The sequence below is a fragment of the Schistocerca piceifrons genome, chromosome 2 (genome assembly GCF_021461385.2).
Source record: "Schistocerca piceifrons isolate TAMUIC-IGC-003096 chromosome 2, iqSchPice1.1, whole genome shotgun sequence".
In the NCBI taxonomy this organism is placed as follows: Eukaryota; Metazoa; Arthropoda; class Insecta; order Orthoptera; family Acrididae; genus Schistocerca; species Schistocerca piceifrons.
The window spans coordinates 489,870,598-489,897,210 of record NC_060139.1 but is presented as its reverse complement, the minus strand read 5'-3'; the positions used below and the strand labels follow the sequence as shown (position 1 = coordinate 489,897,210).

Genomic DNA, 26,613 nt, shown 5'->3' with positions numbered 1-26,613 from the left:
AGATAACTGTAAATTTAGTTTCACCTATCACTTTGTGAATTACTGCATAACAATAGTAGTGATGTAGGGTACTTATCTGACGTTGAAATTGTGAGAGCCACCACATTTGTGAACAAAGTATAAATTATTTAACAAGCAAGGTGTTTTTTGTCTTCGTTTTGGACTTGAATACTTATTTTCTGTTCTTACTGTACCTAGGACAAGAAGCTAGATTTTACAGAATTGCCCTAATGTGGTTTCATCTCTTGATTATTTTCTGTCTTCTGGCTTGTGTTGTATTTCTCGAATGTCGGCACATATATTATCATGGCAAATACATTATCTTTAGATACGAAATATGGCTGAAACGTTGAATGAGGTGTACGCCACACATTTTGTGTGAGTTTGACAAATACCAGAGAAGATGGCAAGTTATTTGGTTTATATTATCACTGGACATATGCCAACAGGACAAATTGGTATCTTAATCGGTAACATCTGAAATAATATCAAGCCCTGGAAGGGTTCGCGGAGGATTGCCGTTTTCAGAAAATTTGATACTGCTCACCGATTCGAAAAATTAATGAGATTATCTTTCGCAGTAAATGGGAACAATTGGCCGTTCCTGTGCTGAAATGTATGTCTTTGAAGATAGGGCAGATGTTTAGTCGGGTCGGGACAAATAAAGAGAACCGGTTCTGTCAAACTTTGTTCAAACAAAAGGATAACTGAATCGAAATATAGTCACACGCAGCAGCTTACACCATATATCCAAGATCTCTTTTTCCATTATTTTATTTTATGCTCCTATTACACTTGTGATACGTCGAATAGTATTTAATACTGCGATTTCTGCGTATAGGCCCCTACACTAGGAGTTTCAGAATTCCTATCCACGAGTTCACACTTGGTTCGCCACTATTTCGAAGTAAAGATAGTACAAACAGCCATGAGTTCTCTTTTAAGCTAAAACTGTTCATATAACATATTATTTATGTCTAGATAGCATTTCAGTTTGAAATTGTACAGCTACCTCAATTTATCTGTCCCGCTCTCTCTTAGAGCCATCTGCCGAGTTCTCCACGTATTAACTGTGGCGGCATACCGGATGTTCACATAAATTAGTCCTAAAACAAAATTATTCACGTAGGTCCAGTGGTTACTTTTAACAAAATAAATTGCAAAATTCATAAATTTCTTTACATTACTCTTCTCAGAATAAGTTTTATTACGCTGAAAATGTATGAGTGTGCAGATGATTCATACCGCGGAAGGATACATGCTTTAAGAATACGTGGGCTCGGTAGTTCTTTCAGACAGAGGTAGTGATCGGGTGTAGTTAGTGTGGTTGAGTTTGTGCGTGTTCAAGGGTTTGAGTAAATTTGTGTGCACCATGAGCTGGCAGGATTATGTAGACAAGCAGTTGCTGGCTTCTAAATGTGTTACTAAAGCAGCAATTGCTGGACATGACGGAAATGTTTGGGCGAAATCGGAAGGATTTGAAGTAAGTATAGTATCACACTGAGCGAGCTCGCTCAGAGCATATTGATATGAACGTTTATGTGAAAGCCTTTTATTTTCGTCTGAGAAACTTCAAAATTACTTAAATAGGTGTTACTGAGTTAATACAATAACATAACCTATAACATGGTTAAGACTAAAAGAGTTAACAGGATCCGACATGGTTCATAAAAGCAAATGCCTTTACTGTGGTTATTACCAAGATTTCAGTGTTTCTGTTTGTCATTTTTGCAACATAATTGCGTGATACCAACAGTGTTTAACGTAAATTAAAATTTTACCGGTTTTATGAACAAGACATTAGGCTGTTCAGATGTCAAAATGGCGGCACGTAGAATTAACCGACATGTGCACGGATTTTGATTTTAATTGCTTCTGACCGCTGTGAATATTAAACAAGCTTCCCCGATGTTTTGGTATATTCTTCGAAAATATTACCTGAACGAATTACTTATAAGAATGACAGGTAGAGTGAAATTGCCTAAAGTGTGTGGGACCTTAGTCAGCAGATTTACAATGTTTTCTCCCGTATCGTTGCAGTTTCATTTAGGCGAGTATTCCGCAGTGCCTTACCATTTGCGTCATAAGTTACCTTTGGAGAATGCTCACTTAATCGTTTATCAGATTTGATATTTTCCTTGCCGGCTTTGTGTAAAGGCCTTCATCCATCTGAGCAATCGGTAAAATTGTATTTATGAAAATGTTGGGAACCGGTTATTGTAACTGTGAGAATGTATCCTAAACGACCTTTCTGTATGATTCAAGATCGTCAAAGTAAGCGCCGTCTCAGACAATGTTTATTAGAAACTGCGAAAGCATTTTAAGTCAATCACAAGTAGAAAATTGAAGATGGCTTGATAGTACACAAAGTAAACCTATAACATTCCAGTGTGGCAAATTCCTCGTTTGGTCGAAGATCTCGATTCTGGTTTTACGTGTAGTAAATGCTAGGTGGAAGACATGCAAGCAACTTAGTACATTCGATATATTTAGTTTGATTTATATGTTTAATTAAACCTGTAAAGTTTTAGCCTGCTGTATAGGAAGGTCATGAAAGATGTTTAGATCGTAATAATAAGATTGCGAAAATAGTAACCATTGTCATAGGGCATAGAAAAGTACAGTATCATTGCACTGAAGCATACTTTGTGGTGCTGTTACGGAGCATTTATTAGTGTTCTTGGAGACTGCCTGTAGATATTGGTGTAATATTTTAAAACAAAATCCCATCTAGGTATTTTTCTGCTTCATTGTTCTGCAAGATCAATGTGTCAGTCTGGTTTACTCAATTATACCTCCTCGTGAGTTGGCTAGGAGAGCTGCAATTAGTTGTCTAAGATAGCGATGAACAGTTGCAGCTTTGCAATTAATTTAAGGCATATTGAAATCTACTGACATAAATGTAACCTTTCTTCTGTAATCACATTGAGCAAACCAAAAATGTACATAAAACACTGCTAAATAGTTTAACATAGAAAACAAAATTCTAAGGTAATAGCAGGTATGTATTGTTCTTGCTGTCAAAAGCAGTAATTTATGGATTAGCACCACTAGAGGTTTGGCAGCTAGTACTTGCACCAGAAATTCCCTGCATTATATTCTGTTTGGATCAGTCTAACTTCCTCAATTTGGTTTGGTGTTAAAAAGTATTGACACTGTTATACTGATGTGACATTACAGCATTTAATGTTAATAGTTGTTTTTGATACAGGTTTTGCAGCTGAGATGGCTGATTTATGGAATATAAATCTTTTCAGTAAGACAGTCAGTAAGCCACTGAGATGGTAATTAGGATTCATAATATAGTTCAAATTTACATATTCTCAGACAGCAATCCATTTAGTTTTTTAGTTGTCACATAGTAAAGATGCTGTGAATACATTGTGGTGGTATATTAGAGAGCTAGCATTACACTGTAATGCATGAAATACTGAGGTTGGGATTACTCGACCTAAGGAGACTGCTTCATAGTAAGAACCTCGTTGCTGGCTACTTCCTGAATATTTCTGTATTTCTGCTGATGGCGCCAAAACCCCAGAATTGTTGCATGGCATCAGGCTGACAGTCACAATAAGTAAATAAATACACATTATGTCTTCCATTTTAGACAATAATGTTGTGAGAATAGTTTGAAAAACAAGAAATATGCTTACAATTCCTAATTTGTTTAATTCAAATTAAGAATGTCTGCAGCACAAGATAAGCTCACAGTTAACTTGTTAATCTGTGCATATTTGCATTAAATATATTTCATAGACCAACTTATTCGCCCAAGTTTGGAATGAAATTGGTCTAAGATATAAAATATATTTGATTTTTGAATTGAGAATTTTGTAAAAATTTTCTTACACATGTTTTGCCAGTAAGTGGAAGGGAGGGTAAATGGTGAGGAGATATCATGTGTACTTCTATTCTGTGTTTGTAAACTTTGTTTAAAGTGGACATTTGAAGTGTGAAGGAATTGCTGTCATACATTGATAATGCAACATATTTCTGAGCAACTGATATTAGTAAATTTCGTGTGATTGGCAGTGTGACATAGTTTGAGAAGATATGTTTTTAGTCTGGTATGTTTTTTCAGTTGCAGTGGCTTTTCTGTGATGGTTTTTGTTAAATATAGAATTCCATGGTTTTTCTAAAACCTTTTGGTCATTATTAGAGGTAGTAAGAGTTTGTGTACTAAAAGTTGGGAGAGGATCAAAGCAACACTTACTGCATAGTTTGCTACAGCACATCCCTGTTTTTGCCTCTTTTAAAATTTTAATGCCACACTGATTCAGTGTGATGCTTGTTAGCTCAATGGAGAGGAGATAAGGCAGCACACTATTGGCTGCTACAATTTGTTTACTAGAAAAGACAAGTAATGCTTATCAGACTTTCCATCCACAGCAAAATTAGTGATCTGAAAGTCCCAACACAAAAGCTAAATTTAGTAAGTATATATGTTTTCGTGTTCTGAAGAATGTGATAAAATTGAAGTAAATAAGTGATACTGTCTGTTACACGTGGAAGTGGCCTAGATTAGTGTCTGAACTTAGTATGTGGTGCTGTCACATTTAAACTTGTCAAATTTTGCTATTTATACCCAAATTCATTTTTAAACAAATTTGTAACCAGACTAAAATCTTCAGTGGATGATAAGAGTATAGTAAGCCCAGAGATTTTCTGGGTGGTTAAAATTACTTTAAACCATAAGAATGATTCCTGAAATTTTTTTGGAATAGCAGCACAGTGACAACAGTTGATATTGTTTTGTATGGAGGTAACAAGATGATGATCCTGCCACTCAATGTCACAAAAAGATTTCACGAATAAAATTTGCTGACAGACCCTGCGATTCCAAATACAAATGGAATTTTGCTTTGTAGCTGTCAGTAAGTCCTAGTGTTCTTGTTAGGACAGGCCTTTATTAAGGCTATATGTAATGTACAGAGTTCATCAATGAAGACCTTAATGTTAAATTGAGTTCATGGTTGTTACTTTGGGACTAATTTGATTTTGAACTTATTTCTTATCAGGTATCGAAAGAAGAAATTGCAAAGTTGGTGCAAGGTTTTGAGAAACAAGATATCTTGACGTCTTCTGGTGTCACGTTGGCTGGCAACAGATATATTTACCTGTCTGGAACTGATAGAGTTATTAGGGCAAAGCTTGGAAAGGTTGGTGTGCATTGCATGAAGACACAGCAAGGTGAGTTAAGAGTGAACTTAGACATACTTGTTAAAGTGTGTTGCTTTATTTGTTACTACTATTAGTTATATTGGTTATAAAATGTTCAGAACTGTCTGAAATATCCTTGGTGGTGAAATACATTATTTTAATTTTGTTTTCCATTACAGCTGTTGTAGTTTCACTATATGAGGATCCCATCCAACCACAACAGGCAGCCTCTGTTGTGGAAAAATTAGGGGATTACTTAGTGTCCTGTGGATACTAGAGGTAAGATGCTTTGTAGTGTATTATTATTAGCATTAGCCTATTCTAAGTTGACAAATTCTAACCCTTCTTTCTCTTCCAGGTATAATAGACTGTTCTCGTGTGGTGATATGAAGAAGCAGCAGCAGCAACAACAGAGATGGTCGTTTTTTTCTATACAGCGAACTGTAATGTGCATCATGGTTCTGGCTAATAATTCAGTTTGAGTTTAAACTCATATGGTGAAAATCTTGAACTGCATTTTTCTTTTCTCAGTACCTTGTGTCCGGATGTTTGTGGCAAGTATTGCTTCAGTTTGTGAATGAGGCATTGAGCATATCATGGGCTCTTGGAAGTGGACAAATTGTTGGCAACGTTCTCCAAAGTACACTTTGGCTAGTAATCCAAGGTGTACCTCGAAGTTCGCCTGGAATGAAAATTGAAGAATTGTAGCTGATACTAGTATGACCATTGCATTTGATACTGAGTCATTAGGATTTTTATAATCTCTAGTCCTGCTCTTTCTACCCCATATCTTTCCCTTTGCCGTGTGAAATTTGGTTGAAAATTAATTTATTGGCGAAGTCTTCAATGCTTTAGAACCCAGTGTACTCATTCCTTGTCTATATGTATCACAACCAATAAAGTCAGAAGCTTGAATGACAAATATTGGTGGAGCTCAGAAGGAGGGCTAGCGCAGTGTGCGTAGTGTCTCCTGCCTGCACTGTGATTGTGGTGTAATTTTAAGATGGTTTGCAGACTATAAATATAATGGATAAAAGCTCGTTTTAGTGCTATGTTGCTGAAAGGATTTGTGGTGGCTTTGATTTTTACTACGGTCTAATTTAAACAATAATTAGCTTTGTAAAAGAATTGAATATGGAATTTGAGAAATTTACCAAAATCAAATTTGTATAAAAGTATGGCATAGTCAGTTGAATGACTTTTACTGCATCTTTGTGTTGAAGTAAAAGTTATTCAGCTAATGTGAAAACTGGGGGAATATGAATTTTACAGTAATCTTTTTTATGTAAAGCGTTAGTGTAGCAAAGTTTATATATCTTGTTTCCTATAATTTAAAGAGATATTTTTGTCCGTAAAATGGAATTATCTTGGCCCCGGCCTTTTGTGCTCTACTTCAGGGGGCGAGAGCAATTGTGTGCCAATTGTATACCAACTTCAGATTAGTATCCTGCTGGATTTATACATTTTGTACTGATTTTAATGACCACTGTATTCCAGTATTTTTCGTTATTCTTATGAATTGTACTGTTCCCCTTCAGGGCCCCCAATAAAAATTAATCAAAAAGTGTGTTGTATTTATTTCATTTAAGTCGAGACCTAGATTTTTCTTGTTAAACCTCTTCCAAATTTAGTATTGTTCTCAGTAGTTCAGGGTATACTTCTTGCATTTCTTTATTTTTACTTACATATTTGTGCAATATGAACTCAATTGTTTATGCATTAAACATGATTCTGAAATAAATTTTTCTGCTCTTGTAAGAGAAGCCATGTCTGTTTTGTTAGCTGTTTTTTTCACCACACTTAATGTAATTGTTATAAATTTTCATAAGTATAAAAACTTTTACTTTTATTTTTGTTATTTCAATTTTCTTATTGATAATTACGAAGTGCTCTTGTGTGGAAATGTTGTTGAGAAAATAATTTTCAAAATCACATAAATGTAACTCCAAAGACTTTATAAAATACTTTGTTTTTATTTTTGAACAAAAGAATTGAATTGTTGAATACATTTTCCTTAAATGTCTGCGAGCTGTTAATGATACTAAGCCCAGTAGTGTCTGGTTTAATGGACATTCCATAGCTGGATATATTGAAATCATGTTTAGTAAACCTGTTCTGTGTGTAAATCCCTTGATGCATCTTCACTGAAATGATGTAAGAAATAAGGTAATGTGGCTTCTTAACTTTGAGCTGTGGTTGTCTAAAATCGTAATATTCCATTGAAATAATGGAATGAATATAACCATTAAAGTTGTACTGCAGGCACTGAGTGATGGATGGTTCATAAACAGGAATTTGATATGGTTGCTCAGTTCTGAAATGTTTTTCAAAGCAAAGAGCTTCATCTACACCATGTTGTAATGTGTTGGGAGCCTTGTTTGAAGATTTAATGGAAGTCAGTTAATGTTTGTGATTTATTTACTGCTTGGCAACTTTGTATAGTGAGTAGTTTCTCATTCCACCATCACATAAGATTTTCCAGTACATAAATAATACATTAATGTTGACCAAGTATGTATTGGGACCACATAGGAAGGTTAAGGGGACTGCATGGTTGATGGATCAACATGTGCAGGACTGCTGAGGAGACACAGGCTGTGGAATTACTAGACCATAAAGCAGCTAAGCACATTAGATTTCTTTCCCAAAGTAGGGAGAAATTACCAGCTGTGTTATTACTTGAGGTTGAAAACTTGAGGTAAGATACTTCCATAATTCAGAAGTATAAGTGTTGTTAATTTGCTGTTGGAAGCATAGAGCATCAAATGACAGGTGATTTTGTTTTCTGTTATAACACCGAACAACAAAAATTCAACCTTTGCCATGATTAAAATTCAGCTAATTGTTTTGAAGTAATCAGCCTGTTTGAGTGGAAATGTGTTGAAAAAAGTTCAAATTTTAGTACTGTTGGAACATTGTAAGATTTGATATAACTGATAAGTTTATAAAGTAGTAGTTGTCAGGCTGCATTTGGCTATGAAATTTTGTGATAAATGAACGCAATGTAATGTTTTACCAGTGTGTAATTCTTGTTATGTAGGCAATGGGACCAGTCAGATGTGCAAAACGTGATAAATTGACAGCTCCTTGGAGGAATATATCTTCATTACCAGACATAAGTTTTTTCAGTGGAAAATTGGGATGAATATTTTCTTGAACTAAGAACTTTGAATGGAAAACTGGGTTGCTGTTAGTCTCTGGATGTTAATCAGTAATTGCTTCTGATGTGTACTGAATTAAGGGGTCACGCGGGAATGTTTTGTGGCTGCGTATTGTGCTGTTTGTTATTCATTTCAGATTTGTTATAATACCAAATTTATATAAGCCTTAGAAAGACTGTGCTTAGTAATCCAGGAAAAAATTAAACAATGTTTTATGAGTCACATAGGTCATTAGTTATGGTGGTGTGTTCGTTTTGTGGTTGTACCTCATGTGCTTCCCAAAAGTAGACATTTTTCATTTCATTAAAATTGCCTGTATTCATTATTTGAGGAAAGCATTTGATAAGAGCACTGCCTGTAGTAAAGCTACATAAAATACCTGTGGCACAGTTTTCTTTTCATTGAAAATTGGTTAAAAGTAGAAGTGTGCACTGGATAGAATCATTCTTATTACCAGTGTGCAGTTAATGATCTGAATGATTGTAGCCACTAATAAAATAGGGCTCCTCTAAGTGTAGCCCATAGTATGTGGGTGGTTATTGAAACAGTAAAATTCTTTACTCATCTCTGCAGCAAGATCAAGTTCTCTTAGTACTTACAATATTAGTATGTTCTGTGTACAATTTGATGTGAGGACTTTAATTAAAATGACTACAGTGAGACTTCTGGTGGCCACAGCAGAGCCTAACATGGCCTGGCCTTGGGAGTGAAATGTTCATCACTATTTGTGTTGTCAGTTTAAATTTTTCTTCTGGTGCAATAAATTCCTCTATTGGTTCAAGGCTGTACATTATAGTAACTGCTACATAAGAAATAGTAACTGTAAAGGGACATGCCTATGCTGCTTGAGTGTTTTACATACATGGAACACGTGACTAATGATGATCAGTATAGTTGGCTCTGCTTTTCCTGCAAGGCTTACTATTTGTTGTTACTTCAGTATGTTGCAAATGTTTGAGTTCTTGTTTTCTAGCTGTGCCACTCTATGCCTCAAGATGCTGAGCGAACAGAATCAAATTGTACTTACCACAGTATCAAAAATCACAGTTGAAGTACCAGATTGCCTTTGTTGGTTGAAGCCTCAAAGGAGCTTGTGCTCTCAATGGGTACATTCATCCATTGCCTGTGTCCACCTTTGTATTGGCACACCTCGACTGTACAATATCTCATCTAAGTGTTTATTTCGCTTTGCACCCATTCTCAATTTTTCCATGAAACGTAAGCACTTGTAAGTGAACAATCTTACAACCACATGCCATTGTTAAATGAATGCAACGTCTCAGCTTGCTCTTCAGTGTAATTACATGAGGTGACAGTAAAATACTGTGGTGTATGACCAACCTTCAGGTTGAGTACAGCTGTCTGTAGACACAGCACAGTCCAGTGAAATGTTGCAAGACTGTTTTTCCGCTGCGACCATAGTTGTGCTGTCAGTGTGGAACTATTTTTCTTACTCTTTTGACAAAGTAATGTGGCGAAGTTTCCAGACAAGTTTTTGTCCTTTTTAAGGTCTGTGATACTTAGGGATTTGCGCATATTGTAAAGTTAAACATTTGGGTAAGTCTTCATTAAGTTTTATAACCTAAAGGCAACAATTTTTTACGCTTCCTGGCAAGGGACTTCTTCATTGGTACGTAAATAATTTGTAGGGAAGTTGTTTATTTTTCCCGAGGCCAAACTAGTAGAAAACTTAAGATCATCAGACGACCACCAAATTACAATGCCGCTACGACAGATTAATAGTTCTTTGGCTTTGGATGAATGCTATGTTCATGGGAGGCTGCTGAAATTTTTCTAGAGATTGGTGGGCAAAATTCTGAAATTGCAATTTTTTTATGTAACTGATTCGTTGAGTTTGAAAACTTGTTGTGACCCAGTAACTAAATTTAAAAATTAAATAAAACTTGTCGTACGTCAAACAACTGAAAGTTATCAAGTAAGTTTTCTCAGGATAAATTACTTTAGTACCCACATCATAAGCACTGCATACGCAAAATAAATTTAATATTTAACACTACATGAGGCGTCACAAAAAATACGATTATATAAAAGATATCACACGGAACTGGTGCAGTCACTTGTTTGCCGATCGCTGGCCGACTATAAAAGCTGTATTGCTATTACGGGTCTTTCTCCCGCTGACTTAGTTACGAGGTGTTCCAGATGTAATATGCTTTAGGGGTGGTAGTTTATGGGATATACCAGAGCTTGAGTTTAATACTACTGACCTTCCAATTTTACACCACGACCAGTAACAGTGAGTCCACTTTTAACCCTCGCGAAAATCTCCGACTCTAGCAGTTACGTACAAATCAAACTCAATTGTCCGCATTGACTTTTCTGGTAGAAAAAAGTCTGCAGTTTCGACATTTCCTGCCTTGGATGTCACAGAAGGCGTCCTTTGGGGAGCGGAGTCTTTTGGACACATTTTGTGTATGGGACACACTCATCTTGATGCAACGAGATGACAGTTACTATTTCCGTGACTGCACTGAGAAACATGATAGGGTGGTTCAACATTGAAACACAAACCCAGTTGGGTTTCAGGGATTCCGAAAACTTAATCAGTCTTTAATCATGAACAGCTGCGTACAGGTCTCTTCCACTCTTCGTACATTACAATTTTCAGCATTTCGCATTCAAGTTTGGCCTGCAAGTTTCTTTATGTCGTCAATTCATCTTCCGTTACATCATTCACTAGCTCTTTCCTTACTAGCCAGAATCATTTCGTTTGGCAGCATGACCAGCGCACCTTCATTTCAGTTTCTTAATAGTCTCTATCACATCGTAAACTTTTTTAGCTATCCATTTGTTTATTTTCTGTGCCTTCTTGCTACATCCAACATGCATACTTTGTCTGCTCTTTGGGAAACCTCATCTTCTGATTTGTTTTTTGCGCATTTAGTTGTTGTTGTTGTTGTTGTTGTTGTGGTCTTCAGTCCTGAGACTGGTTTGATATAGCTCTCCATGCTACTCTATTCTGTGGAAGCTTCATCTCCCAGTACTTACTGCAACCTACATCCTTCTGAATCTGCTTAGCGTATTCATCTATTAGTCTCCCTCTACGATTTTTACCCTCCATGCTGCCCTCCAATGCTAAATTTGTGAACCCTTGATGCCTCAGAATATGTCCTACCAACCGGTCCCTTCTTCTTGTCAAGTTGTGCCACAAACTAATCTTCTCCCCAATTCTATTCAATACCTCTTCATTAGTTATGTGATCTATCCATCTAGTCTTCAGCATTCTTCTCTTGCACCACATTTCGAAAGCTTCTATTCTCTTCTTGTCCAAACTATTTATCGTCCACATTTCACTTCCATACATGACTACACTCCATACAAATACTTTCAGAAACGGGTTCCTGACACTTAAATCTATACTCCATGTTAACAAATTTCTCTTCTTCAGAAACGCTTTCCTTGCCATTGCCAGTCTACATTTTATATCCTCTCTACTTCGACCATCATCAGTTGTTTTGCTCCCCAAATAGCAAAACTCCTGTACTACTTGAAGTGTCTCATTTCTTATTCTAATTCCCTCAGCATCACCCGACTTAGTTCGGCTACATTCAATTAATCTCGTTTTGCTTTTGTTGATGTTCATCTTATATCCTCCTTTCAAGACACTGTCCATTCCGTTCAACTGCTCTTCCAAGTCCTTTGCTGTCTCTGACGGAATTACAATGTCATCGGCGAACCTCAAAGTTTTTATTTCTTCTCCATGGATTTTAATACCTACTCCGAGATTTTCTTTTGTTTCCTTTACTGCTTGCTCAATATACAAGGTTATTACAAATGATTGAAGCGATTTCACAGCTCTACAATAACTTTATTATTTGAGATATATTCACAATGCTTTGCACACACATACAAAAACTCAAAAAGTTTTTTTAGGCATTCACAAATGTTCGATATGTGCCCCTTTAGTGACTCGGCAGACATCAAGCCGATAATCAAGTTCCTCTCACACTCGGCGCAGCATGTCCCCATCAATGAGTTCGAAACGGTAAGGCTTCTGCTTTAGCCTTTTCCGTAAGATTTTCCAAACCGTCGGCTGTGGTACGTTTAGCTCCCTGCTTGCTTTATTCGTCTACTTCCACGGGCTACGCGTGAAACTTGCCCGCACGCGTTCAACCGTTTCTTCGCTCACTGCAGGCCGACCCGTTGATTTCCCCTTACAGAGGCATCCAGAAGCTTTAAACTGCGCATGCCATCGCCGAATGGAGTTAGCAGTTGGTGGATCTTTGTTGAACTTCGTCCTGAAGTGTCGTTGCGCTGTTATGACTGACTGATGTGAGTGCATTTCAAGCACGACATACGCTTTCTCGTCTCCTGTTGCCATTTTGTCTCACTGCGCTCTCGAGCGCTCTGGCGGCAGAAACCTGAAGTGCGGCTTCAGCCGAACAAAACTTTATGAGTTTTTCTACGTATCTGTAGTGTGTCGTGACAATATGTCAATGAATGGAGCTACAGTGAATTTATGAAATCGCTTCAATCATTTGTAATAGCCCGGTACAGATTGAATAACATCGGGGGTAGGCTACAACCATGTCTCACTCCCTTCCCAACCACTGCTTCCCTTTCATGCCACTCGACTCTTATAACTGCCGTCTGGTTTCTGTACAAATTGTAAATAGCATTTCGCTCCCTGTATTTTACCCCTGCCACCTTTAGAATTTGAAAGAGAGTATTCCAGTCAACACTGTCAAAAGCTTTCTTTAAGTGTACAAATTTTAGAAATGTAGGTTTGCCTTTCCTTAATCTTTCTTCTAAGATAAGTTGTAAGGTCAGTATTGCCTCACGTGTTCCAATATTTGTACGGAATCCAAACTGATCTTCCCCGAGGTTGGCTTCTACCAGTTTTTCCATTCGTCTGTAAAGAATTCGTGTTAGTATTTTGCAACTGTGACTTATTAAACTGATAGTACCGTAATTTTCACATCTGTCAACATCTGCTTTCTTTGGGATTGGGATTATTATATTCTTCTTGAAGTCTGAGGGTATTTCGCCTGTCTCACACATCTTGCTCACCAGATGGTAGAGTTTTGTCAGGACTGGCTCTCCCAAGGCTGTCAGCAGGTCTAATGGAATGTTGTCTACTCCCGGGGCCTTATTTCGACTCAGGTCTTTCAGTGTTCTGCCAAACTCTTCACACAGTATGGAACCTCCCACTTCATCTTTATCTACATCCTCTTCCATTTCCATAATATTGTCCTCAAGTACATCGCCCTTGTATAGACCCTCTATATACTCCTTCTACTTTCTGCTTTCCCTTCTTTGCTTAGAACTGGGTTTCCATCTGAGCTCTTGATATTCATACAAGTGGTTCTCTTTTCTCCAAAGGCCTCCTTAATTTTCCTGTAGGCAGTATCTATCTTACCCCTAGTGAGATAAGCCTCTACATCCTTACATTTATCCTCTAACCATCCCTGCTTAGCCATTTTGCACTTCCTGTAAATCTCATTTTTGAGACGTTTGTATTCCGTTGTGCCTGCTTCATTTACTGCATTTCTATATTTTCTCCTTTTATCAATTAAATTCAATATTTCTTCTGTTATCCAAGGATTTCTACTAGCCCTCGTCTTTTTACCTACTTGATCCTCTGCGGCCTTCATTACTTCATCCCTCAGAGCTACCCATTCTTCTTCTACTGTATTTCTTTCCCCCATTCCTGTCAATTGTTCCCATCTGCTCTCCCTGAAAGTCTGTACAACCTCTGGTTCTTTCAGTTTATCCAGGTCCCATCTCCTTAAATTCTCACCTTTTTGCAGTTTCTTCAGTTTTAATTTACAGTTCATAACTAATAGATTGTGGTCAGAGTCCACACCTGCCCCTGGAAATGTCTTACAATTTAAAACCTGGTTCCTAAATCTCTGTCTTACCATTATATAATCTATCTGATACCTTGTAGTATATCCAGGATTCTTCCATGTATACAACCTTCTTTTATGATTCTTGAACCAAGTGTTAGCTATGATTAAGTTATGCTCTGTGCAAAATTCTACCAGACGGCTTCCTCTTTCATTTCTCTCCCCCAATCCATATTCACCCACTATGTTTCCTTCTTTCCATTTTCCTACTCTCGAATTCCAGTCACCCATGACTATTAAATTTTCGTCTCCCTTCACTACCTGAATAATTTCTTTTATCTCATCATGCATTTCATCAATCTCTTTGTCATCTGCGTAGTTAGTTGGCATATAAACTTGTACTACTGTAGTAGGCATGGGCTTTGTGTTTATCTTGGCGACAATAATGCGTTCACTATGCTGTTTGTAGTAGCTTACCCGCACTCCTACTTTTTTTATTCATTATTAAACGTTGTAGGCTTACCGAGCACAAGACACTGGGAGTTAACTATGAATACACCATTCAGTTCCTCAAATGAACTCAGCCACTTTTATATTTATATTTAAGTGGGCACCTGTTTTTTGTTTTCTGCTATTGAATAAAAATTCTTGAACTATTTCTATAACTTCATCATTAAGAGTGTATGACAGAACGTTAGTACATAAGTTACATGGTTACTGCATAGTTTACAGGTAAGTATATCAGACAAATACTAATATCCCCAGGAGATAGGTCGGTAATATTGATTACCATCGCATCTAATCTATATAATCGCTTCTGTTAGGCGATTAAGACAGTCTACAGGTTTCTGTAAGTATGTCGTCTACAGATGAACGAACTGTCTGTTGGCTTGTGTCTCGGGTTCTCCGGCGACGTTTGTTTGATGATTTTTCTGACGTTTCGCCAGTACGAGTGACTGGTATTGTCGAAGTTTCACCAACCACTGTTGGCGGTGGATTGGAGTTGAGCTCGTGGCGGCAGATTACAAGCGTCCCGACGTCTAAAGGCTTTTCCGTGATCATTTCAGCTGCGGTTCTCCCCTTGCTACCTGCAACGGTCGTTCTCTGCAGCACGGGAATCCACGATCCGTTCACCTTGCGACTTTCTTATTGAAGCAGTTGTCACTTTTGTGTATTTCTATAGCTTCTCTGAACAAGCGGATGTGACAGCTTTTCTCTACAGCAAGAACTTCCGCGCCGGCGAATTTTACTACGTGGTCGGTCTCACACAGCGGGTGCTCCGACACGTCCGATTTCTCCACCTGCCCCAACTTGCAATGCCCCTTACGTTCGATGATCCTGATGCTGATTGATCGTCCAGTCTTCCAACAAAGACTTTCCCGCATCCATATGGTATGCATGATATTCCCGACATTGCAAGTAAGTCCCTTTCTTCTTTTGCCGATCAGAGACACTCATCATCATCTTTGTCGGTTTATAGATAGTCTTTAAGCAGTGTGTGCGTAATATACGGCCGATTCTGTTCATCACTGTGGGAACATACGGCAGAAAGGCGGTACCCGACGTTTCTTTTTCCGATGTGTCACTTTGCCGAGTGTTTGGACACACAAATATGACAATAGCTTCAACAAGAAAGAAAAAAGCCTCAGGGTGAACGGATTCTGAGTTCCCGCGCTGCAGTAAACGACCGCTGCACGTAGTAAGGGGAGAGCTGCAGCAGAAATGACCACAGAAAAGCCCTTGGATGCTGGCGCGCCCAGGTACACATAGTTGGCGACCGCAAGCTAGACTACAATTCATCACCAGCAGTTAGCCGGGGGATGGGGGGGGGGGGGGGGGGGCGGGGGGGGGGGGGGGTGAAGCACTGACAATGTCAGCCATTCGTACAGGCGAAACGTCAGAAAAATCACAAGACTGCTCTCCACCATCAGCAATGGGGGAGTGAAGCACTGACAATTTCAGCCAATCGCGCTGGGGAAACATCAGAAAAATCAGCAACAAACGTCGGCCGAAGAACCCAAGACAGAAGCCATAGGCAGTTTGTCAACAAGTGGCCACGAAAGCCTTTAAAATCTTATACAGCTGAAGCCACTCATTGCTGGTTAGATCCCGTAGAGTTACCGAATCGGGGAGATGATGGCTGCTACGTTCCACCTGCTTTTCCAAATAGTCTCAGATACTTTCTATGGAACAGAGGTCTGTTTATTTATTTGGCCAGTCGAGGTGCTGCTGTGTACGTGAGTATTCATGAAACCAGGAACATAGGCGTGTGTGAAATCTTATGGGACTTAACTGCTAAGGTCATCAGTCCCTAAGCTTACACACTACTTAACCTAAATTATCCTAAGGACAAACACACACACACACACACACACACACACACACACACACACCCGAGGGAGGACTCGAACCTCCGCCGGGACCAGCCGCACAGTCCATGACTGCAGCGTCTCAGACCGCTCGGCTAATCCTGCGCGGCAGAACATAGGCATTTAGTTCTGTAAACATGAGTGATGTCATCATGAAGATGTAGAGCAAAGGGCAATAGTTAGTCACCGAGCACGTTAAAATAAAAATATCGTGGTTCATGTTCACGGTAAGCTGAAAGAAAATACCAAAATCATGGTACAAAATACACCACAAAGCATTACAGATCCACCTCCAGGATGTGTTATCACCCCAGGCGCCAGGCCAGTACACCTACACCCTCCACACACTGCATGTTAAACGCCTCATTTGGCCAAGTGTGCACTCGACATCTTGCTTCTTTTGAAAATAAGTAAAATTCTACTCGCCAGGCCACACTACACTCCTAAAGTCAGATACTGTCAAGTCTCTGAGCTGTTTAGCATGTGCAGCTGTGAGCAATGGCCTTTTCCGAGGCAACTGACTCCTAATAACCATTGAATGCAGCTCCCTACACAACGTTCGCGTGGTAACTGATTGAGATGGGTGTGCATTCGTGAACGCCGGCATTCCATTCGGGTTTGAAACTGCTTGTTGTTGACAAGGCGTGACAATCATCCACGGCCCGTGTTGGTTATGTTCTTTTCAGGATCATTGCTCTTACATCTTGTTCCATGACTACGAGTGGTACACCAGCTCTTCTTGTAGAGAAGTTGGACAGTTGAAATTGATGCACAGACAAATCGGTCTATCGTCCAAATACGATAGGTCCTCTCCGTCCTGTCACGTCTGCACATCGACCTATCCCGCTGCGCTTATTCCATATAACCGACTGGCACATAACACAGCACTTCAGTGCCATGACTTACGTCATCTGTGGAGGGTCACATGAGCGCCTGGTACCAATTCCACGCTATTTACAGCGCCCTAAAGCCACAAGCATATTCCTTTTAGGACGAAGAATAATATTTCGTCCTGTGAGCTTATTTGTCGAATAAGTGAACAGCAATGGCCACGGCAGAAAGAATAGAGAAGTGAAATAGACTGTTACAAATAATCTAAGACTCCTGGCGAGTAGCGTACACCACCGCACAAAGAATGCTAGAAACTAGAGCCTTGAGATATCGAAGGAAGTTTCATAAATTGTACAGTTTATAGGACTTCACAAGACAAATGTCTATCTTTGTGCTATGTTGTTGTTGTTGTTGTGGTCTTCAGTCCTGAGACTGGTTTGATGCAGCTCTCCATGCTACTCTATCCTGTGCAAGCTTTTTCATCTCCCAGTACCTACTGCAACCTACATCCTTCTGAATCTGCTTAGTGTATTCATCTCTTGGTCTCCCTCTACGATTTTTACCCTCCACGCTGCCCTCCAATACTAAATTGGTGATCCCTTCATGCCTCAGAACATGTCCTACCAACCGATCCCTTCTTCTGGTCAAGTTGTGCCACAAACTTCTCTTCTCCCCAATCCTATTCAATACTTCCTCATTAGTTATGTGATCTACACATCTAATCTTCAGCATTCTTCTGTAGCACCACATTTCGAAAGCTTCTATTCTCTTCCTGTCCAAACTATTTATCGTCCATGTTTCACTTCCATACATGGCTACACTCCATACGAATACTTTCAGAAATGACTTCCTGACACTTAAATCTATACTCGATGTTAACAAATTTCTCTTCTTCAGAAACGCTTTCCTTGCCATTGCCAGCCTACATTTTATATCCTCTCTACTTCGACCATCATCAGTTATTTTGCTCCCCAAATAGCAAAACTCCTTTACTACTTTAAGTGCCTCATTTCCTAATCTAATTCCCTCAGCATCACCCGACTTAATTAGACTACATTCCATTATCCTTGTTTTGCTTTTGTTGATGTTCATCTTATATCCTCCTTTCAAGACACTGTCCATTCCATTCAACTGCTCTTCCAAGTCCTTTGCTGTCTCTGACAGAATTACAATGTCATCGGCGAACCTCAAAGTTTTTATTTCTTCTCCATGAATTTTAATACCTACTCCGAATTTTTCTTTTGTTTCCTTTACTGCTTGCTCAATATACAGATTGAACAACATCGGGGAGAGGCTACAACCCTGTCTTACTCCCTTCCCAACCACTGCTTCCCTTTCATGTCCCTCGACTCTTATAACTGCCATCTGGTTTCTGTACAAATTGTAAATAGCCTTTCGCTCCCTGTATTTTACCCCTGCCACCTTTAGAATTTGAAAGAGAGTATTCCAGTCAACATTGCCAAAAGCTTTCTCCAAGTCTACAAATGCTAGATACGTAGGTTTGCCTTTCCTTAATCTTTCTTCTAAGATAAGTCGTAAGGTCAGTATTGCCTCACGTGTTCCAGTGTTTCTACGGAATCCAAACTGATCTTCCCCGAGGTTGGCTTCTACTAGTTTTTCCATTCGTCTGTATGTATGATGACATTAAGACTGTAGCTCTAAATTTGTGGGTGATTAACTTTGTCAGTGTTTAAATATCTTCTGGAATAAACGATAGCGAATCCTTGGGGGCGGATGGCGCTCATGACACCCGGAACATATTTCTGCCGAGTTACATGTATTAATTTCCCAATTACTGTCGATTCCTGACAACGTTGGGCAGTGCACAATTGATTACATTTTATTTTGGCATAGAACATAGAGTAGATATTGCATTTCTAACCAACAAAATACTAAAATCTTTCTTAGCTGGCTACCGTTAACGTGAGGACAGAATCTGATGATGTGAAGTTGTTTAGCACTCCATTGTGGCATTTTTTTTTACTCTTCCCTGCACGAAAGATAAAATACTAACAGTATGGCACTTCTGCGTCCTAACCTTTCCCCTTTTTAGGGGAATACATCCAATGACGGAGGAAAATGCGTATTTTCACTCTTTACTTACAAACGGCGAATATGTTACTGCATTGCTTCAGAAAACATCCCAAATATCGCTGTGTTGTGAAAGATATACGTTGTTGCGGAGCAGGAAAATTACCCACTACTGTGTTTCTTATTGGAATAAACCTGATACGCACATTACACGGTGTATTCTTCCGCATATGCTGGAATCTCATTGGATTTCGTTTCGCGTGGAGCGGAAACCAAGCTGTCTCGAGTACACTCAAGCACTATAATAAGGATACCTTTTATGCTGTGCGTTAACGAATGAGCGGTAATATGGGACAACAACTTTATCTTAGTATTTAACTTGGACAGCACTGGCCAAGCCAGATGGCCCAACTATCCTGCAGTGATGTGAGCAGCTGCAGCTAAGACGAAGAAAGAAACGAGCAGAGAAATAATGTAGCTTCGAATGTCATTTAATTTGGAAACCGAATGAAATAATACACGGCAGAACTTTGGCAATACGCTTCTTAAGGACCAGACGGAAAGATAAATGTTCTCGTTCTTAGCTAACATAGCATTGTAATTAAAAACAAGAGTGACGAAAATCCTAACTTAAACACAGGGTAATTTTTGTCAGGTATCTGTATGTGACATAAGAGTGTATTGCAAGGATTTCACCTCATGTGACAGCGATATGCACATGCACACGACGGTAGTATCAGCGTACACAAGGTATAAAACGGCACTGCATTGGTGGAGCTATCATTTCTACGTGATTATGGCCGCACGAGAGAAATTAATAGACTTTGAGCGCAGACTGGTGGTTAGTGCTAGATGCATGGGACATTCAGTTTCGGAAATCGTTATCGAATTCAGTATTCCGAGATCTACAGAGTTAGGCGCGTGCCGAGAATGTTAAGTCTCAGGTACTACCCCTCACCACGTGAAACGCAGTGGCCGACGGCCTTCACCTAACAACCGAGAGCAGCAGCAGTGGTGGTAAGTTCCTATGGGACCAAACTGCTGAGGTCATTAGTCTCTAGGCTTAGACACTGCTTAAACTAACTTACGCTAAGGACAACACACGCACCCATGCCCGAGAGAGGATTCGAACGTCCGACGGGGTGAGCCGCGTAAACCGTGGCATGGAGCCCTAGACCGCGCGGCTACCCCGCGTGGCAGAGCAGCGGCATTTGCGTAGAGTTGTCAGTGCTAACAGATAAGCAATATTAGTGAAATAACAGCAGAAATCAATGTGGGACGTACGACTAACGTATCCGTTAGGATAGTGCGGTGAAATTTAGCGTTAATGGGCTATGGCAGCAGACGACCGACGCGAGTGCCTTTGCTTTTACCACGACATCGCCTGCAACGCCTCTCCTGGGCTCGTGACCGTATTGGTTGGACCCTAGACAACTGGGAAACCATGGCCTGGACGGATGAGTTCCGATTTCAGTTGGTAAGAACTGATGGTAGGGTTCGAGTGTGGTGAAGACCCCAAGAAGCCATGGATCCTAGTTGTCAACAAGTCACTGTGTAATCTGGTGGTGGCTCCGTAATGGTGTGAACTGTGGTTACATGTAGTGGACTGGGTCCGCTGGGCCAACTAAACGGTTCATTGACTGGAAGACACGGAGACCATTTGCAGCAATTCATATACATCATGTTCCCAAATAACGATGGAATTGTTATGGATGACGATGCGCCATGTCATCGGACCACAATTGTTCACGACTCGTTTGAAGAACAATTTGGCCATCCACATTGCCCGAGGTGAATCTCATCGAACATTTATTGGACATAACAGAGATGCAGTTCATGCATAAAGTCTTGCACCACCAACACTTTCGCAATTATGGACGGCTGTAGGGGAGCATGGGTCAATATTTCTGCAGGGGACTTCCATCGACTTGTTGACTCCATGCTACGTCGAGTTGCTGCACTATGCCGGGCAAAAGGCGGTCATAAACGATATTAGGAAGTAACCGATGACTTTTGTCACGCCAGTGTACATTTGCATGGCGTTAATCATGCACAGTATCACTCTACTTTTTCTGCTTTGGCTTTCGAGGATTATGGTGAGCAACAAAGGAAGGCTGGCAGAATAGTGTTTCAAGTCCTGTCTGTGACGAAGTCGTTGAAGTCTGAGCTCAAGTTGATACTGGGGAAGGATAAGGTAGGAAATCGACTGCGTCCTTTTCAAATTAACCACTCTATCATTTGCCTTAAGTGTTCTAGGAAAACCACGAAAAAATTGTCACCTCTATTCATTAGCCCTGACAACAGCTATTGTCAGACTGGAAACTTTATGTTGCACATTTGGATGCTTGTGACATTATATTTTCAACATATCAGATATATGTTCCAAATTTGTACCTTGCTTTTTCTTTCTTGACGTACGATCTTCTGCCTCAGAAGCTACAAGACGCGTAATTCTGGTTGTGTGTCTGACACCACCCGAAGACAGTTCTGTCGAGCTGAGCCGCCGGGCTTAACGCTGTTGTGCGACAGAAGTGTCCATGACTAATGTGTAGAGCTCCCTATCCTGTAACCTCTATGGACTTGCCCTGAACGTAATTCAAAGAAATTTACTCAAGAGCATTCTTTATCAGTCAGACACCAGATATGAAAATTTCTTTGTAACTGGGATTCCAATTGGGTGCCTTCAAAATTACGTATCACGACGGACTACCATAGAGTAAAAATATTTATGGAGTGATCATTCAGATGCGAAGAATAGAATTTTTGCCGTCGACATCACTGCCTGCAAAAGCTACGTGACTACGGTTGTAAGAGGTATGTGCTGCCTGCGATATGTAAGCTATAAGAGAATCTGAGAGCAAAGAGCGGTGTTGACTGCAGTACGAACTGTGTAGCAGTAGCAGTAGCAGTTGGTAGCGAGCAGTCGCCTGTCTGCGCTTGTCAGTCGTGTCTGGTGTATCGTGTTGGCTGGTCCGGTCGCGGTGCAGCGATGCCGAAGCCTGAGTATTATTGTATAAGGTAAAAAGCAGCCTCGCGCATATCTAGTAACGTTATGTGAAGTCCCATGTAAATCTTTTAAAAATGTCCTAATACTAATCTTCGTGATATAAGGTAATTTCTAACAAACATTCATTTCAATTTAAAGAATTTACTAATTTCTTCAATCCATGATCATTCCTATTGTTGCAAAAGAAAAATCAGTTGCTTCCTTTCATAAATGACAAATCTATCGGCCAGCATTGCACAGGGCTGTCCCGGAAAAATTTTATATAAGAGCAGATACATTCGCCGTTTTTATTGAGGTAAGAATTTTTCCTTTTTTTATTCAGAATGATCTTACAGGGCCATGACGCAGCGCTGCTGTCGTCCAAATTCTACCAGGTTACTGAATTTATTTTTTATTACGAGGTTTAGGAATTTTTCTGTTTCGAGCTTACATTAAATTGCAAACAAATTTTGTGTGGAGGGTAAATGTGAATGAATTTCTGTAGGGAGGTTATAAATGGGAACCAATTTTGTTCTGAGGTTACACTAAAATTAGAATCGCTATCCATAATAATTATTATTTATTACAATTTTTTTGTGGGGAGGTTACACTGTAATATTTTTATTATTAATTTTACTGTGGGGAGGTTACACTAGGCGACATCCGGCCAGGATCGTATTTCTTTGTGAATCTCTGAGAAGTAGTCATGTATCTGCTCTTATTTACTTAAATGTAGTTTGCATCTGGCGCAACGCATTTACTAATTTGTCACTCTTTCTTTCACAGATCATCGGCAATTTGTTGCTCTTTGTTGTAATTGTGTTTGTTCCATTTTCGCTTCGTCTTTGTTTCATTTGTGCTTAATTTTGATTTGTGAAAAATGCCGCGAAAAACTGTTAACAGTACATCGCGATGTGCAATGAGTGAAATAGCCGACTCGAATAGCTTGACCGATAATACTTGCAACACTCAGTGTAATAGCGATAATCCTTCATTTGCTGACAATCAGTGCGTAGCGACCACTAGTAATGATTTTAAATCTAATGATGAGCAGACAAATTCAATTGTGTCCTCTGTTAATTTAACGACAATTGATGACGTGGCACGTTCCATTACAATGAACGCTGCCCAGTTTGACACGCATAATTTGCAAAATTTACACAGTGAACAGATAATTATTTCTAACGAAGATGAACAATGTAATCAAAATACGTCAGATTTATTTGATTCTGAGGTAGTGACCCACAGTGCACACCCGATTGGCAAACCTTTTCGAGAATCACAGAATGACCAAATGGTTACACAAAACGTGGCAATTGCAGGTACGCCATCAAACAGCACAGAGAATAGAGTAGGTAATATTGGCATGGATCAAGTTATGGCATTAATGCTACAACTTAATGAAAATCTCAAACAACAACTTAATGAAAACAATGAAAAACAAGACAACAATCACAAACAACTTAGTGAAAATCTCAAACAACAAATTAATGAAAATAATGAAAATCTCAAACAACAAATTGAAAAACTAGACAACAATTCCAAACAGTCGAAGAAAGAGCAAGATAACAATTTCAAACAACTTAATGAACAGAACAAACAACTTAGTGAAAAGATTACAGCCGTTGCCGCGCAATGTCATGATACTAAAGAACAATTACGTGAGGAAATTAAGGCTTGTGCTAGGAGCAGTTGTGAAGAAATTAGATCTGTGGCTCAAGAATTAAGTAATACACATGCAGCCACTACTAAATTACTGAGAAACGAAATTAGTGCAGTCGCTAAACAATGCTCTGAAAACGCAACATAGTTACGCGACGAGTTTAAATTAATGTCAGCAGAACTTTCACGTATACTGGATGCAAAAGTAGACACGAAATTTGACCAACAGAACAGCCAAATTTACGAACGTTTTAATCACCACCTACAAAACAGTGAAACGCGTTACCGTAAATTTATACAGGAGCAGAATAAAGTAAAGCGACAAGTCATGGAAACAATTACTGTACAGAGACAGGAAGATAAGCGTAAACTATTTATGAAAGCAAAAACATACGTAGACAACAATATTGCTACAGTATCAGACGAAATTAATACTATCAAACAGTTGAACACCGAATTGCGTGATGAAATTTCCAATCTTAAATCAAAAACAGCCACACACACATTAGACTTTCAGACAATGACCAACAGACTTGAAAAGTTGGAACTAATACAGGATCCCGATGCCATCAAAGCAGACGTTAAAAAATTGAACGAAACCACACGTAAAACACAAAAACAAATTAATGCTTGTGATAATAAAAACGATGATCAGGTAAAAGCACTGACTGAAAAATATGATGAATTGGCCAGTCGTGTTGACGTTATCTAAAGTAATAATGACACCAGATCAGACGATACGTCACCTGTTTCGTTTAATCAAACACTCGAATTCCAAAATTTACAGCAGATAATCAGTGAGATAGGTTCGTCCATACATTACGTAGAAAATTGTCATCTTTACAGCCCGAAGTGACAGAGATGAAAAATGTTTCAGCCTTTAACACATCACAGCATACGCCACTTTCCGAACATTTGTCAGACTCACACAGCCAGTATAATTTAGGTAATTTACAGAGAGTACGTGAGTTAGATTCCGAACAGTCACAGACAAACAGATTCTCATACAATCCTGAACCTGTTCAGACATACAGAGACGATAATTTTGATTACAAGCATTTTCTATCCGTGAGAAAATTTAAAGTATTTAAAAAGGACAGAACACAGATTCACCCCTTGGATTGGATACAACAATTTAGCTTTGCTTTTCCACCGACTTGGGCCGTAACACACAAACTTGAATTTATTTGCAGTTTTTTGGAAGGCGAACCGGCAACTCGTATGAGACCGATTGCGAGACAATGCTATTCGGTAGAAGAATTTCAGAATGCTTTTCTGCCAGCGTATTGGTCGAAGACGACACAGCACGGAATCAAGGATCAACTAATTAGTTTACCGAATTATGAGAACTCAAATTTTCCCACTGTCACGCAATTTTTTGAACACATGGTCCAACAAAACCAGTACTTAAGTGAGCCATACAGTGAATCTGCACTTATCCAATTGTGTATTTCTAAATTACCACGATCGTTAAGAGTGTCACTTTTAACAGGACAGCAGAAAGAAAATATTTCGGCATTTAGAGATCTGTTACAGCTTTTGGAAGTTTAGCAATCACATTATTCCTTCATAAACAAAAATTTTTCACATCATAACCAAGGCCAACCAACATACAGTAATTACGATCAGCCACGCTATTTCAATAGCAAAGGTAATAGACGCTCCAGGAACGACAACCACCAGAACTTTAATAACAGACAAAATTTTAATTATCAGTATCGTCAAAATTATCAGCAACAAGAACCACATTTTGGTAACAATAGAGGTTTTTCCCAACAACAGCAACAAAACCAGCCGGTTAGCATACCAAACCAACAATGCAGTCTGCAAGGTCAACCAAGCTTTAATGTTTCGCCGCCTACGCGTACAGCGTCGGCCACACCAAATAGTAACGCACAGCAACAAGGAAATCAGTATGTGCAGAAAACACACCATTTCAACTCATATCGCAATGCACCGTATAGAAATGACTATCATGACAGACGTAAAAGTAATGAGCACAATTTTCAGCGTACGTTTAATAACAGTCAGTCTTATCAGCAACAAAATCATCCGCAACAACATATTATCATGAATGAACCAGACAGTAGATATCATCCCGAACGTAATACGTCATGAAGAAATAACAGAACAGTACAAATAGTGGAAATGCCACAGCACCCTCCCGAAAATAATAGCAAGTCAGATAGAATTTGACTAGATACAGTACAGGTTGCATCTTCCAGCAACGCAAGCAATACTTCAGATACGCAGAATCTTGTTCACGAAAATGTTATTACTTTTGACGACATCCGAGACACTCTTTTGCAGGAAAAACCAGTTATTCAAAAAACCATTTCACACCCTGTCATTGAAGTAAAGATTGGATCATCTAAATTTTCAGCAGTAATCGATTCTGGATCACCTATGTCAGATATAAATGAGGAAACTTTCAACGAATGTAACAAAGAGAATACCTATCCTACGTTACCATTAGGCAAAACTAAAGTAAAAGGAGCAGTATCTGGTAAAGGAGTAGATGTAAAATTACAGACACATTTATCATTTTGTATTGCAGGTCATACACTTCATTCAAATTTTTGGATTGTTCCCTTATTGACAAC

At 39.2% G+C, this 26,613-nt stretch overlaps 1 protein-coding gene across 1 annotated transcript; it reads left to right on the top strand.

The window, feature by feature from the left end:
• The first annotated feature begins 1,281 nt into the window (after nt 1-1,281).
• Nucleotides 1,282-6,727, top strand: LOC124776162 (profilin). The gene is made up of 4 exons (XM_047251001.1): nt 1,282-1,483; nt 5,019-5,190; nt 5,340-5,439; nt 5,519-6,727. The coding sequence occupies exons 1-3, from the start codon at nt 1,373-1,375 to the stop codon at nt 5,435-5,437; spliced, it is 381 nt and encodes a 126-aa protein (XP_047106957.1). The 5' UTR covers nt 1,282-1,372; the 3' UTR covers nt 5,438-5,439; nt 5,519-6,727.
• The last annotated feature ends 19,886 nt before the right edge of the window (nt 6,728-26,613 follow it).

Bases quoted from the DNA above. Each gene is read 5' to 3' on its own strand.
- LOC124776162 (XM_047251001.1), top strand. From the start codon at position 1,373: ATGAGCTGGCAGGATTATGTAGACAAGCAGTTGCTGGCTTCTAAATGT. The intron at 1,484-5,018 runs GTAAGTATAGTA...ATTTCTTATCAG, and splicing joins CGAAATCGGAAGGATTTGAA to GTATCGAAAGAAGAAATTGC. The intron at 5,191-5,339 runs GTGAGTTAAGAG...TTTCCATTACAG, and splicing joins TTGCATGAAGACACAGCAAG to CTGTTGTAGTTTCACTATAT.